The sequence below is a fragment of the Trachurus japonicus genome, chromosome 12 (assembly GCF_045865225.1).
Source record: "Trachurus japonicus isolate A0001 chromosome 12, Traja_1.0".
Classification (NCBI taxonomy): Eukaryota; Metazoa; Chordata; class Actinopteri; order Carangiformes; family Carangidae; genus Trachurus; species Trachurus japonicus.
The window spans coordinates 17,399,793-17,415,208 of NC_140918.1; the positions used below are offsets into that span (position 1 = coordinate 17,399,793).

At 40.3% G+C, this 15,416-nt stretch overlaps 1 protein-coding gene across 9 annotated transcripts in view; it reads right to left on the bottom strand.

The window, feature by feature from the left end:
• Positions 1 to 15,416, bottom strand: part of sfswap (splicing factor SWAP) — a 48,630-nt gene that overhangs the window by 17,249 nt on the left and 15,965 nt on the right. For all 9 annotated transcript variants that reach the window (XM_085793636.1, XM_085793635.1, XM_085793634.1 and 6 more), the window contains 4 exons: positions 10,951 to 11,041; positions 9,858 to 9,961; positions 9,594 to 9,723; positions 4,616 to 4,812 (listed from right to left, as the gene is read on the bottom strand). In XM_085793636.1, coding sequence (XP_085649762.1) covers positions 4,616 to 4,812; positions 9,594 to 9,723; positions 9,858 to 9,961; positions 10,951 to 11,041 — 522 coding nt within the window. The remainder of the gene's footprint in view (positions 1 to 4,615; positions 4,813 to 9,593; positions 9,724 to 9,857; positions 9,962 to 10,950; positions 11,042 to 15,416) is intronic.

Below are 15,416 nucleotides of genomic sequence, written 5' to 3' on the forward strand. Positions count from 1 at the left end.
TCATGGCAATCTTACTCAGCTGAACCTGAAGACATTTCTGTAACACTTCCTGCAAATCTGTGAGATTAATACAGATAAAAATTTCATTGGTTGATTGGTCGCAGGAAAACAAACAAACATTTGGAGCCATGTCTTGTCAAAATTAAGTCAAAATCAATATGACTGAACTGTATATGAAAGGCTATAGGGTTTTTCATTTGAAGGCCAGATACAGGAAGGCATGACACTCACTCACTGTCAGTTTTTTTTTTTTAACTTTTACACGGGTTAGTCGGATTAGTCGACCAATCCATAAAGGAGGACTACTGGTGAACCGAGAAAATCTTTGGTCGGGAGCAGCCCTAGAAAACACACCATGACACATCAATAAAGAACTACTTCACATTCCAAATGAGCCTTTTAAACCAAGATCTGGGAGGAAGTATCAGGAAAAACACTCACAAAATGTGAGCAAATAGGAATAAACTAATATCTTCACTAACATTCATCCTGTTTGTGCACTGAATGGCATTAAAAGAAAACAGGCAGAAACCTCCCATGAATGCAGACACTGATGAGCAAATTTATTAGGAGATTCAGGTGGGCCTCCCTTGTGCCCACAACGGTCATTAATTATGGATGCAACTGCAAAATAAGTTTTAAATTCCATCAGGGAGAGGCATCCTGTGAAAGAACCCAGAAAATGTTTTTCTAACTCTTTCATATTACTCTTCAGTTAATTGCTCTTCTCAGCAGTGCCACCGGTTCCCACCAGAGGATTGTTGCTCTTACATTACGATAACTGTGCTGTCATGTCTGAATGAACTGAAAAAGTATTCACTAAGTCACTAATGTCTGCCTAACTAAAAAAAAAAAAAAAACAATAAAAATAAGTCATTTAACCAAACAAGTGCATGTCTGGGAAGGGTTTTAGATCAGAAGACATCACACAGCTGTTTCCCGCTCTGCAGCCACCTTCACTGTATCACGGTGAGCCAAAATGGTACCAACAAACAGACGCTGTAAGTTACAGAAATAACAGAACTAAAAATTGGCCGCGGCCTGCGCAGCTTATTCAGAGTGTTTTTGTTTACTCGTGACAGCTTACACTAGCTACCACAGCGCTGTCACATAAACAACATGATGAGCTCTATGGGAAACATGGACAGCTTACGTCAACACGTCCAGGACGGCTCACTTAGCCAACTCTACAAAGATGTGGCATCAGCATCCGCAGCTCAAACACATCGATGGTGTGCAGACGGTGTTGCACCACTGTTTACTGGCCATCCCAAAACAAAACAAACACAAACATACAAAAGAAAACCACGACTTTACGATACACTTCCAAAATGCAGCTGACACACTCCGACTTTTAGTTTTAATCACCTTAAAGCCATGCTGAGCTCCTTTCACTCTCTCCGTGTTCAGGTAACATTTGTTCTTCAAAGTGTTACAACAAATCACTACACAGTCTTGCACTGTTCTATTCATCTGACTTCAACCTTGATTCTGAACCCCCTGCTGCCTTCTGATAGCAAAATGCTCATTACCCTAACACCCCTAGAAATAAATAAAACAAGTATAAATAATGATAATCAGAAAAAAAATCTTTCCATTGTTTTTCCTGTATCTCTACCTGACTGGAAACCATAAGAGTAAACTAAAGAAGCTACTCACTTTTTTTCTCACAATTTTATGCACAATAGTGGCACGGATAGTCACATGTATGTATGTATGTATACTGTCTGTATGTTCTGACAGATCAGATGGCACCTACTGCTCAAGCTGAAGCACTCAAACTATGACACACTCTTCCCCTTATCCTTGTAATCCATAGCAACTGAGAACATTTTTATTCAGACATCCTTTGCTCAATCTGTCTGAATACCTCCCCCTATTTATTTTATTGCTCCTTTTTTATTTCATTACTTTCATTCTTATATCTCTTGAACTTTTGTACTTTTCTCTTTTATGATGGATTTTGTCATTCTCTATCTGTCAAAGGTAGTTCTTTACATACTTGTTTAACCACAACGTGGCTGTGTGCTACCTTCCTATTATCAATAGTGATCAGATAGACTACTACTGCTTTTCGCACTCAAAGAATTCAATAGATCGCTTACAACAAGCATCCATCAGTGCATATTCATCAGTGATACAATGACCTGAATGTTGGTCGTGCCTTCAGCACGTGGAGGCTCTCGTGGCCACTGCAGATGTCACTGAACATCTGGAGAAGAGTGACAGAGCTGGTGCAGTAGTGACAGGAGCCAGCCCACTACCACCTGGCCTAAGAGGCAATAGTCCAGTTCATCCCGCATCAGCACGGCTCACACGAGGAGCTGACAGGCAGCATCCATCAAATGGTTAGGCAATCTACACATCAAATGACCACAACAGTCTTATTTACACTATAAAGTGTTCTCGCCTTTCTTGTCTATGTTTAATATGACAGACAAAGGGCCTCTAAAATTTTTGCTTTAATGCAGCAACCCTGTGAAACTTTACAAAGGAGAATTTTAAAAAGGGACATACCCTGCATCATCCCTGGGAAAACCAAAACGGAGAACAGGGAGTCGGTGGATAGAAGAAGAAAGGCATTTTCTTTTTTTATCACTCAGTTTTTTTTTACTTTCTTATTAGGAGCCACACTGCGTGGCTTGGTTGTTAGTTTTCCACCTCCACAATGTGTGCTCTGAACATTTTACGCAATAATTACATTTTCCAAACTAAGTCTTCTTGGTGCACGGTATCGTCTTATTATAATCAACAAAATGCAATAAACATTTCCACAACATTTTACACTTTCTGAGAAAATGAAGAAAGAAAATCACGGTTTAAAACATGCCTTGACTGTGCTTCCTTCACCCTATCCATGGACACTTCTATATTGCATAGATGAATGCAGTAGCTCATATTGATTAACTTTCCATACCGTACTATATACCTCATACATACAATACCAAAATAAGCTCAGTAAATCCTGAGTATGAGCCCACCCCTTATCTCTGGGTCAGTTTCTCTTGTTTACAACACTATATTATGAGTCAAGGAAAAGGTGTTAGGCTTAATTAGCGGTGCCAGCAGCTGCATAGCGATCAGCTTATTCAGCATACAAATCCCACCTGTTTGTCACACAATGAGTGAGTGTCTCTCACCCCAGGGCTAAGGCTGCCTATACATGAAAAGCAGTCTGAGCTTCCCACTGTGTTCACCACACAACTCAATAGCTTTAAAAAAAAAAAGAAAAAAAAAAGTGATATGCTTTTATCAGCTGTACATGTACACAAGATGTTTGAGGGAGCAGTGTTTATCAGCGTTCACTTCGGTGGCACTGATGTATTTGAAGATACTCGCCCAGCAACCAGACATTAATCTCTTAATGTATTATTGTACGGCTTCATAAAATGGACGGCTCTATCATTACAGCCACACACACACACACACAAAACTGACAGGTAATAATATATCTGTAGGTGCCTGCAACTTAATGTATGCACACACAGTCAATAAAAACACACAGGATATAAAGACAATCAAGAAAACACAGTATGCCATCTGGTGTTGATATGTCTAAATTCCCACTAAGACATACAGAGGAGCTGATTTTATTTGAGTTTACTGAACTGTATTAGACGTGGAAAAATAGATTTTCCAATTTAATGAACCTTTTTGACCAAACATTTGACCACAATTCACTTCATGAAAAAATAAAGGGTTAAAAAGAGAAAGCGGAGCCAGTAATAATTTGCAAATGACCTCAGGCCTCAGGGAGGATGCTTCTAGCCACGACGAGTGTGGACTGAAAACTATTTGTGAAAAGCTCTATGTTTGGACTGAACCTCCAAAAGTTCAGCTTATTTATACACCGCCACTGATGCATTGGTGGTTGTAATTGTCTATCTTGTACTATCCAACAGCATATTACAACAAAAAAAATCCCTCTTTCACCCAATTAGTTATACTCAAATGTTGTAATGTAGCTGCAAAAAAAAGCCAAAGCTTTATTTGGATCATTACACAGAACAGAGCAGCAGAAGGTGAGACGTCAAGGTTGAGTAACGTCAGCTGAAACATTTGTTCAGTCTGCCTCTGAATATTGAGGGAAATAATGGCCTTGGGAGCCTTGACAAAAAAACAAAAAACAAACAGTCATTAACGCTGGCCTAACATCAAGTGGCATTTTAATGAACTAATAAACCACTGATTCCATAAATGCAAACAAATCTAGATGAGGTAAACTTAGTTTGAATGACAGTAAATAACTGACTGTACACAAAAACATCTTCTGCGCTCTATCATCCAGATAATGCGGTGACATTTTCAACAGAAACAGGATGGCCAAACATCCTGGAAATGCAGAACAGCTTACACAGAATATTTTCCTCTCCACTTTGTATTCCACATTTCATTTTCAAAGCACTGTAGTTGTAAAATGACCCTTCAGGCCCTTGATTTCAGATTGTTAAGTATCCCAGCAGCATTAGTGAATCTGCCTTAACTAAACACTTGGGAATTAAGAGCCAAACAAGAGCCTTTTTAGCAGTTAATAAGATATACAGTGCAACTCTTGAATGGTGAAAAGTTGGACAAATATTTTGTGATGACACACCTTTATCGACCAATCACCTACCTCAAGCTGTGCAGATGGGTCTAGCTCAACTCTCTTGGCCTCGGGCTCCCCAGCGAGGGGGCTGCGGAGGGTCTGAAGGAAGAGCGCTGCCTTCCTCTTCCTCTCCGCCTGTAGCTGTTTCTCCTTGGACTCCTTAGATGCCTGGGCCAGCTTCTCCCTCGCTGCAGCTGCTAGACGATCCTCTAGTTTCTGCTTGGCTAAGGGCAAAGAGATGAGAGCATAAAAAATGGGAAATAGATGCTGGATGAAGATGAAAAAAAAAAAATGCAATCATTGTTCTTTATTTTTGTTTCTAGCGCAGATGGATGCAGGGTACCTCAACTAAATGGAAGTCGGAGAGGAGAAAATGATTGAAAAGACTGACAAGAGGAGGAAAGGAGTAATTGTGCTGTGCTTTTTCACACAGCCAATTTTTTTTCTGGCCACTAGTAAATGGGCTTAGGAAAGCAAGGAATTAATGAGAGAGGAGAAGAGAGGGTGAGGTGAGGGGGAAGAGACACATATGCGGACTATAGTGATATCAGTGAGACAGGTCAAAAAAGTGACAGGAGCAGGAGGAGAGGGTGATAAGAGAATTTTCCACTCTCACTGTCACATCTGAATAAGGCGATGACTGGCATTTTCAACTGCTGTAGTCTGTGGTGGTACATAATTCCAATGCGATTCAAGGTTTATACAGAGAGAGAGAAAAAAAAAGCACAAGTAGGAGGGAACATGTGGGTGGAGAAGAGGAGAAAGACGTCTTTATGAGAGTGGGGGTGGAAAATGCACGGTTCTTCTGAGAGATGAGAAACGGATATGAAGTGACGGCGATGGGTAAGGGGATAAGGTAGGTGAGGTGAGGGGAGCAGAAGAATGAGCCGGGGCGGGCAGAGAGCAATAGGATGAGTGAGACGGAGAGGACGAAACAAGACAGTGAAGTATAAAGCAAATGCTTGTGGAAAACAAGTTGTTTAAGTTATGCAACCACTGGGGCTACCGTTATCTCTTCGGGGTTAAAAATAGACCGGCTGCCGAGGCAAATCATTTTTGAGTACAGTGTGAACAACAGCCAAATGGAGCAGAATCCATCTGTACCCAGTCAGTGACACCGCACAGACGCTGCCAGTCTGAGTCCTACTACTGTATTTACAGACTCATCTGACACACCTTATCACCGACGACAACCTCGATGTACTATTCTGTCCGCTGTGTTTATTCAGTAAACACGTTTTCATTTGATGTGAAAAGTGCTCAAAACGATTATGGGATTTACTCTGCTGAAAGCTTTCCCCTGTTCCAGACTCGCACGAGTGAGAATCTGCTGCTTTTCTCTGTTTTACATCACAGTATAATAACAACTTTATTCTAAATGATTAATCAACTGAAATAAGTTACTAACCCATATTATTATGACTGGTTGTGGCCCTAAAAAATGAACTTATGTGGCAAACAAAATAAGTCTGTGAATGAATGGATTTGAGCTATACTTACAGTACATTTCTCACAATCTCAATATCTATCGAAAATATATCATCTTTATTTATTTAGTTTTTGTACAAAGTCTTCCACCACAAACATGCACATCCACATCCACTAGACTAGGAGATGCTTGCAGCCTAAATGATTCATGTACTTATCACTGGAAACTGCATTTTGGTGTGTGTGGCTGTTTTCCAGTCCATCAATACAGATTAGTGTTCTGCTGTCTGCCACTGATTCTCCCTGCTATCTGATCAAGTTAGGCCTGCTGACTGACAGCCACTTTGCCACACAGCAAAGCCAATTCAGTCAGCTATTTATTAGGCTTCTTCAGCCTCTTTCTCTGGCCATCTGTCAGCTCTGAGAGAGACCATTACACTCCAAGACTGTTCCACTGAACCTAAACGGGACCTGTCAGCCCCCTTGATGCTGAAAAGTAGCAGATTTGCCTTTGACTGTCTATCTGCCCATCTTTTCAGGCTCTATTTTTCCGCTGTCTTTTTTGGTATGAGGGAGAAGATCGCACTTTAACGTGTCCTTGTAGACCTCATGAAATGCTGAAATCAGTGTCTTTAAAGGACCTGCAATGTCTTAGGGTATTTGGCTGAACAACTGGCTGGAGGACTGGTACCTTAATCATGAGACTCTGACAGGCAACCTCATGCTATTCCATCACCACACAGTCTGGTGAGTAACTGCAGGAAATATGACCACCTCGAGCAAAAGCACACGGACAGACATTAAGTGGCCAGAGCTCATGCAAGTTTTTGCTCATTGGAAAGACCCATTTGAAAATCCAGAGCACCAAAAGTAACTATTAATTGCTCTACATAATTGCAGCCTGACAGCGTTGCTTACATATCTCTTCATGTCAGAGAGATTTAATGGCACTAAAAGTCGTTCTTTTGTCTTGCTGTTTCTTCAAAGAAAGTCGAAACCTTGAGAGGTTTAAATGTACTTCAGTACATTTTTTTAATCATCTGGTCAAAGAGCTACAGATGAATTTCAGTTTGCATGTAGCGCAATTACTCCCACATATACAGCATGAAAAGGCGTTAGCATGCAAGTAGTACAAGTAGCATTTCCACGGCAAAAATATTTGTTAAATTGTTCCTCGTTATTTGCAATTGTTGGCTTATAAAACCAAAACACATTTCATCTTTTATAGAGGAGAGGCTTTAAGAGGCAGACATCTGAGTGTCTGCTCCAAAAATCAGTGAGTCACTAACTAATCAACTCGCAGAGACATATAGTGGTTATTTTGAGAGCTGATAACACGACTTATTGCTTTTTACACGTTTGATATAGAAGGCTTACGTGTCTGGTTAACGAGTCGGGTCAAATGGATTATTGAAGTCCCAATTACAATGGCATCTGCCGCCTGTCAGCTTTTGATTGACCAAGAAGTGAAAATGTCTTGTTGGAGCATCATCTTTATATTTCAGCCGCTTTGTGATCACCCAAAGAGCCATGCAGAGGAGGGAGAAGCTGTCCAATTTTTGAAGCTAAGAGGGAGCAATTGCAGATTTTGGAGGGTGTAAAAGTATCCCCAGATGCCATGAATCAATGTCAAGTACAACAGCATCCAGCTTCCAGAAAAAAAAGACTTATTACTTTTGAAATTAATAGCCAGTGATACATAAGAACATGTGAATAATTTAGAGAAGTGCCTCTGACATTTGGTGGTTTAGCTTTCTGTAGACATGGTTAAGAACTTGAACTGAGGTGACTTATTCCTGTAACTATTTTTAAATGATACCAAACCAAAAACCAAAAATCCTTATTAGGAGGTGAAAGCACCGTGTAACTATTTTGCAGGAGAAAAATGTTTTTTGTGTAGGCATTCTGACAGGGACCAATATGTGTGTTTAACTCTTTTTTTGTGTGCTGTCACTTTTGCATTGCTTTAGGACTGCAGAGTGTAAATTCACAGCTGAACACAGACTACTATAGAGAGAATACAGTATGTCTCCATTGGGCCTTTACAGAGATACAGTATACGACTGTCATTTACTTCAGGGTAAGAGCGTATAATTCAGACCCGGAGGATTTATTCATCCTTCTCTTTGTTTTTTCCTCCTTTGCCAATCCTCCCAGGAAGTAACAAAGACCAGTAGGTGTGACAGAGATGTCTCGTAAGGACCTGTGCTTATTTGCTGATGCTGAGACGCACAACTCGATTTCCAGCCCTCCCACATAAAAGCCATACAGCTGCAGAAAAGAGGGGGCAGGTGGGCTGGAGGGAGAGATATGGGCTCTGTCATAACCATCAATAGATGCTGGTGTTTATTAACCTTCTGTCAATCACGCCAGGCTGACTGAGGCAGACATTTATCTGAATGCACAAACTGACAGGCAGAAATAACATCAACAAATCAAGACTCTTTACAAAATTTGAAACATGACATATTTAAGAGGTAAATAATATTCTGAGTATAATAATTACTCCACAGCCAGACGCAAAGTCTATCTAATTGAATCTGTTTACATTCACATGTTTTTGTTGATTCTTACCTTGGAATCGAAATATTATTTTTCTGTCTTAGCGCTGCTTAATAAGATGTGTATGAAGAGTTACAGTGCCTTAAAGGATAATTACCTTTTTTTTTACAATCTGGACCTTATTTCTAGCATAAAATACGATCATTTACTCACCCAGATAACTTTGGTGTTGTTACAAGTTGTTCCGACGAAATTAGATTCAGCCGAGAGCCGCGTAAATCCGTATAATGCAAGAACACGGGGCACGCAATGCAGCCTCTAAATAACACATTATCCGTCGCGAAACTCGTTCATTTCACCAATATTTTGTGATGATACGCTAGTGCTATTCCCCTCTGAGTCCGGGATTAGCTGTTATCAACATCCGGGGTCTGCAGTTTGACCTACTGACCTCTGACCTGGATGATGTCATCTCCGACCGCTGCCCGGCTCATTTTGATAATAATCATTCCACTTCGGCATTCAGCTCCATTTTTAGCTCAACTAGCCTGAGCTTTAGTGAGTCCAGGTTGCGGAGAGGAAGCCTGTGGAAGCTGAACTTCATCCAGCTGCTCATTTTGTTCTGACAAGTCGGAAACACGCAGAAACAAACCGTAGCATTAGCGGTAGCAACAAGCTGCGCCACACCGGGTTCGGAGATGACATCATCCAGGTCAGAAGTCAGTAGGTCAACCTACAGACCCCGGATGTTGATAACATGCCACCACGGGCTCGGAGGGGAATAGCACTAGCATATCATAACAAAATATTGGTGAAATGAACGAGTTTTGCGGCAGATAATGTGTTATTTAGAGGCTGCATTGCGCTGCCCCGTGTTCTCGCATTATACGGATATACACGGCTCTCGGCTGGATCTAATTTCGTCGGAACGACTTGTAATGACACCAAAGTTATCTGGGTGAGTAAATGATCGTATTTTATGCTAGAAATAAGGTCCAGATTGTAAAAAACGGTAATTATCCTTTAAGTAGGAAGAGCACTAGTTTTAACATTATTTTAAAATTTCCAAATTTACCTTGCTTTGCCTCCAGCTCCTCCAAACTGAGGGAGGGTCTCTTCTCTTCTGGTGCGCTGAGGGTGGGTGGCTCCTTCTCAACCATCTCAGCTCCACCCATCACAGCTTCCAGCCCCTCCTCCTCCAGCAACTTCATTCAAATTATGTATGATAATGTGTTAATTTCAAGGTACTAAAAATACATTTTGGAGAAGCAGTTTATATCCATGCCAAATGGTCTGGATGGATGTGTGCATGCACTGAATACATGAAGCTGAACTAGACCTTGTCCTCGTCTGAGTCATCGTCCAGTCGAACTCTGTTCTTCTCCAGTGGCAGCAAGTCATTTTCCTTTGCCTTGATGGCGAAACAGATGGGAGCGAACGAGGCTGTAATAGCACAGAGAGAGATAAGGTTAAACCATGATGCCTGAACAGCAAAAATGGACTGGAGTGGTATGTTCATAGCAGGTAGACAGCCGCATTCTTGTGTGCTCTTGATAGACGTAAAAGGTACAACAGAAAGAGTAAAATGAAAAATGCATGAAAAGCACAGGGAAAAAAAAAGATCTGGACGAGGAAGAAAGGAAAGGCTGCATTAGGAGAAGGATGGACAATGAGATGACAAAATGATGGAGAAATAGGGACGAGAATAATGAAAAAGATGGGACTGAAGAAAATGTAGGAATGAAAGAATTTGTGAAACGAGAAGCAGACATACAACACACGGACGGGCGAACAAACGGATTTGACGAGATGCGGAACACAATGTCGAGTCGACAGAGAAAGAGTCAGACAAACAGACAAATAGAGAGCTGCCCACGAAGCACCTTGATATGAAGCTGCGGTGGTGTGCCACATTGATTTCTGTTTTTTTGCAATCAAATGTGTCAGCTCTAGTAGAGATGAAAGAGCAGACAGAGCGCCTGATTCCATAAAGAAATAACCTTAATGAAGGGCCTTGATTCTTATTGTGGAAGGCTGGATAGTTTATTCGTGCAGCACTCCAAATAGTTATTAGCCTTCCAAATAGTCTGTGTGAATTCATGCCTTCATTTGCATATATGTGAATGTTTATGGCTCCTGCCAGCAATGTGGTAAGCAGACTCTTTCATCTCTGCACGGACATTTACAGCCTGATACTACCAAATGAAATTGCAAGCATAAATACCACGACTCACAAGCAGCTGGGTATAAACACCAACATATGACACATAATCACACCCGCATAGACACCAGTGTGAATATGTGCACACACACCGTGCGCTGTACACATATTCACCCAGAGGGCTTTGCATCTTATTCGATGAGGGAATTAACCAGAGAGTCAAAGTAGAAAAATGTCCTGTGGATTTCTACTTTGTGTTAGTGTCCTCTACCTTTAGTCAGCTTGGCGTCGTCGGCCGATTTGTCCGACTGCAGTTTATCATCATCATCATCATCGTCATCATCATCTTCTCCTGTCCCACTCTGGAAAAGAAAGCAATAGCGAGAAAAAGATGAGATACACACCAAGAATTTATTACACTGTATTTCCTGTTTCTTGATTAGTAAATGAGTGACATTTTTTTAAGAGGCCACTATTTGTGTTTTTCTTTTAAGTATTTAGATTTACGACTTTGACAACACACAGATGGTTCTGAAAATGAGATTCCACAGAAGCCGACTTGTCTTCATTTCTTTCATTTTGTACTTTTATGATTTGAAAGAAGCTGTGAAACAATGTTGGTGTTAAAATAAATCGTTAAAAGAGGCATCCAGAAGTGCTGCTTGTTTATTTACCTGTCAGATGATAAATAAAAATAAATATATATATTTGACGGATATGAAGTGTTTGGATGAGTCACACCTTTACTCCTTTGCAGCCGACGGCAACTGCAGAGAACAGACAATTCTGGCTACAGTCTAAATGATACTCATCGGTACATGAGTATTTTTTTTGTAATGGCAGCATGTGGAGGTGCTGAGCAGAATGGAAAAGGTCAGGGGATGATTAACAAAGCACAGGACTCTTTTCAGTTGTACCATTCTTATGAGATGAAAAAGAGGTTCTGTACTCGGCTGCTGTCACAGCACAGAGACAGAAAGTAAAAAGAAGAAAAAAAACTAACAGTAGCCAATGTGCAGGAGCAGTATATCAGTGCAGGTCTATACATAACTGTGCCTCTCAGATTGCCTGCGCAACACATGACTGACAGGTCCCTCCTCCACTCAAACATAAACATGCTTTTTTTTTTCCACCTGACTGGGAAAACTCACAGCTCACTGGATTGTCATTGGTCCTTGAATCCAAATAAGGCAGAAAAAAATAAGTCACAGATATGAGTTAAAAATAAAAACAAAACAAAAATCATGAAATGATGAGGGGATTTCAATTTAAGAGCATATTCCATTAAAAAAAAAATCAATGACACTGTTGAATAATTTGTGCTAATTTTTTTGTTTGTTTGTTTTTTGTCATTTTCTATGTTATTCTCTTCCCATTATTACCTTCTCTATTGTGAAGTGTGATTAACATTGAAAATGAAAAGAGAAAACAGCATCTGAGTGAATATTAAATTAAAAATTCAAACCAGCCTGCTATTTAATAATGTGAACTGTTACGTACATGGATCTAAAATAAGGTGCCTCAGCCAAAGCATTATGATCATATCCACAACACCTTAGTTTAATAGTTGTTTATGCAAATCATGTGAATAGTCCCATCTCAATTCATTTCAGTGTTTACTGTCTGGATTTACTCCTCTCTCTTTCTGCTGACACTCGGAAATATAATTAGTTGCTTATGTAGCTTTAATTATCTTAATTGGCTTTCTAATATTGCACTGTATGGTTCTGTTCCTCCTCGCATCAACAAAGCATCTTCACAGACCACTTACAACTATAATGTGTGCACACAATAGATAACCAGAACCCCTCTGTAGTAATACCTGTGGACCAAGTGCTCTGAGCTGCTATCCCTAATGTAAACTGCTGATGGAATGAAAGAAAAAGGTGGCGACGAAGCCGATGCCACAGGAGAAAAAAAAAAACTAACCTCATGAGGTTCATTTTACCATGTTTGAAGAATGCTTCAAAGGCAGCATCCCACTATTCTGCTATAATTGAACAGTGCTTTCAACAGTCAAAGCACTTTACAGAGGCCCCAGAGAATATTACTCCTAAAAAGCTCATAAATCAAAGCTCACAGCAGAAGAAGCAGGAAGAAACTTACTCTAAATCCTTCTGAGAAGACCTCAATAGGAATATTCAGAAATTTGATCGCGCTCACTGCTCACATATATACTGTAACTTCATCTCAGCGTTTAGAATACTTAAAAGTATTAATTTCCATGTGTTACCTTCACACAGCACAGAACAGTTCAGAAGGTAATAATCCTCTGCTCAGAGTGGGGGAATGCAGCATTTCATTGCAAGGTTGAAAACTGTGCTGGTGGTTACAGACCTTGGCTACACCCGACGAACTTTCAAGATTCAAAGGAATTTAAAATGGAAAATGCTCGCGGCAAAGCGATAAATGTCTGACCCAGCAGCCGCACCATTTCTTTAAAGAATTACTGAAAGTCAGAACCATGTTAAAATGTCAGGTCAATTCAATAAAAACAAAAGAATACAACAGCAGAGTTATCCTATATGAGCTTGCAGTGCTGTGCTCACTGAAGCTTCATATGGACAATGTCTTTTGTAAACATGTCAACTGGTCTGCCTGTTGGAAAATTCTCTTGCATCTGACTTGACGTGGTAAATAGATTTTTCATTGGCTATTATACAGAGGCTTCCAGTCATGTCTTAGCAGCAGATGCTAACAGCTGAATGCTAACAAAAGGCATTGTGGGAATCGTCTGTAGTTTTTCTTTTTTTTTTTTTAAGACAATGGATCCAGTGTCGAACACAGCACGAGGCGCGATGCTAGTGTATTTGCTAGTTTCCGAGTCACTCAGTCATTTCTCTCCTGGCTGTCACATTGATTGGGAAATGTGTGTGTGTGCTGGGACTGGGCTTACTGGTCAGTCGCACTATGTATAATCAACTCGCCACAAATCTATTCTGATTCTGTGCCATTATAATAGATTTCCACCAAGGTGAGAGTGCACCTGACTGACAAAACATTCCCATGACCAATTAAGAGTACTTAGCACAACCCTTTTGAGTCGAGCAGCAACTTGTTTTTTACTGTTAAAATAGCAAAAGTGATACGGGCTTTGTCAGTGTGCTTCGGATTGTTACAATAGAGCCAATTGTGTTCCCAGAAGTCCGGCTGGGCTTAAAATTTTCTATTTGATGCCAGGATAGATGGAAAACAAACAATTCTACTTATTTTGTATTATTTGTTCAATGCTTAAAATGAATTTGGGTGCCACATTCAACCCAGTGTATCGACGTAATCCATGGCTATCTATACATCTTATTTGCACAGCTCTCCAAACAAGAAGGAGACAAATCTTGTGATGATGTGGACTATTTGGAAAATGCTCCTTTTTAGATAACAAATTCATTTATCCATCCCCCAAAAAGCAGCACTCTGAAGCCTTTAGAGATTTCGGCGATACGTATACAGAGGAACGGCAGCCGCAAACCCTACAGCTGTCAGCTTTGACTGATTCTAGCTCCCTTTCTCACTTTTTCATTAACTATGAAACTATAAATAATAGCACTGACTGAGAGCAGCGATATCTGCATCCCATTACCCATGGCACAAATCACAAACACAAGGCAGGTTTTTTGATAGAAAAGCCCAGCAGCTGCTTGTTGGAGCAGCCTGAGCTGTGTCATAATGGGCCACACTCCTCTGCACTCTGACAAGCTAATGGATTTGATTCGTCAGAAGACAAATTGCCCCTTACAAAACTTTCTCACTTACTTCTCGCTTTCCCCCCCCCCCTTCTCACTCTGACAACAAAGCAGCATCAACAACCCTTGAATATATGTAAGAATATATAAATACATTATGTACACAATGTAAGGCATATGCATCTATTCACCTTGATGTCTGCCTGTTCAGATCGCACACAATACCCACATGTAAGGGGTGATGCTTTCATGTGTGATCTCCTGTAAACTTCTGAACACTATGAGTATAATGAACAAATGGCAAAGCTCAGCTGAACAATACTTGAGCTGAGTCACACAACCCTGACACATTCTTAAGGAAAAGACATAGATTCCATTGTTTTTTTTTCTTTGTAAGAGAAGCATTATAATACATGAATACTAGTATGCATCATACATTCAGTTATTCACACCAACTTTCGCTGGAGAAGTTTTACATTAGTATCTGCACTATCAACAACCGTATCACCGAATCACAAACCAGTTTCAACAGCCTTGGCTGTCGTTGGGTAATGAATCAAAGAAAACTAACTACTGCAATGCAAAAACTTTGACATTATGCAGATACTTATAGTGAATGTGGTAATATGCATAGTCTTATTCATCATCAGTGGAGACATGAGATCATATTCTGAAGGGACCTTGGTGGGAAAACAGGTTGTGCTTTGAGGAGGTTGAGCACATAATTGCTTTTATTTTGTGCAGTATGTAAGATTAAACACACGTGTAAATAAACTGTATGATGATTTTTGTGTATCTCTTCTGTGCCTAGCAGGTATATTCCAAATTAAGTCTTTCTGGTGTTGGTCCTTTTCTGTTACTATGTTTTCACCACACTACCTGGCAAAGAAACCAGGATAACACAAAGAAGAGAAAGTATGAAAACTTTAATTTGACTCGGGCCATTGAATCCTCATCTTTTCAATGCTGGACAAATGTAATGTGCACATGGGTAAGCACTGCAGCTATAGAATTTCAGTGTTTTGTCACATTGAATTAATCATCTGTATTCATG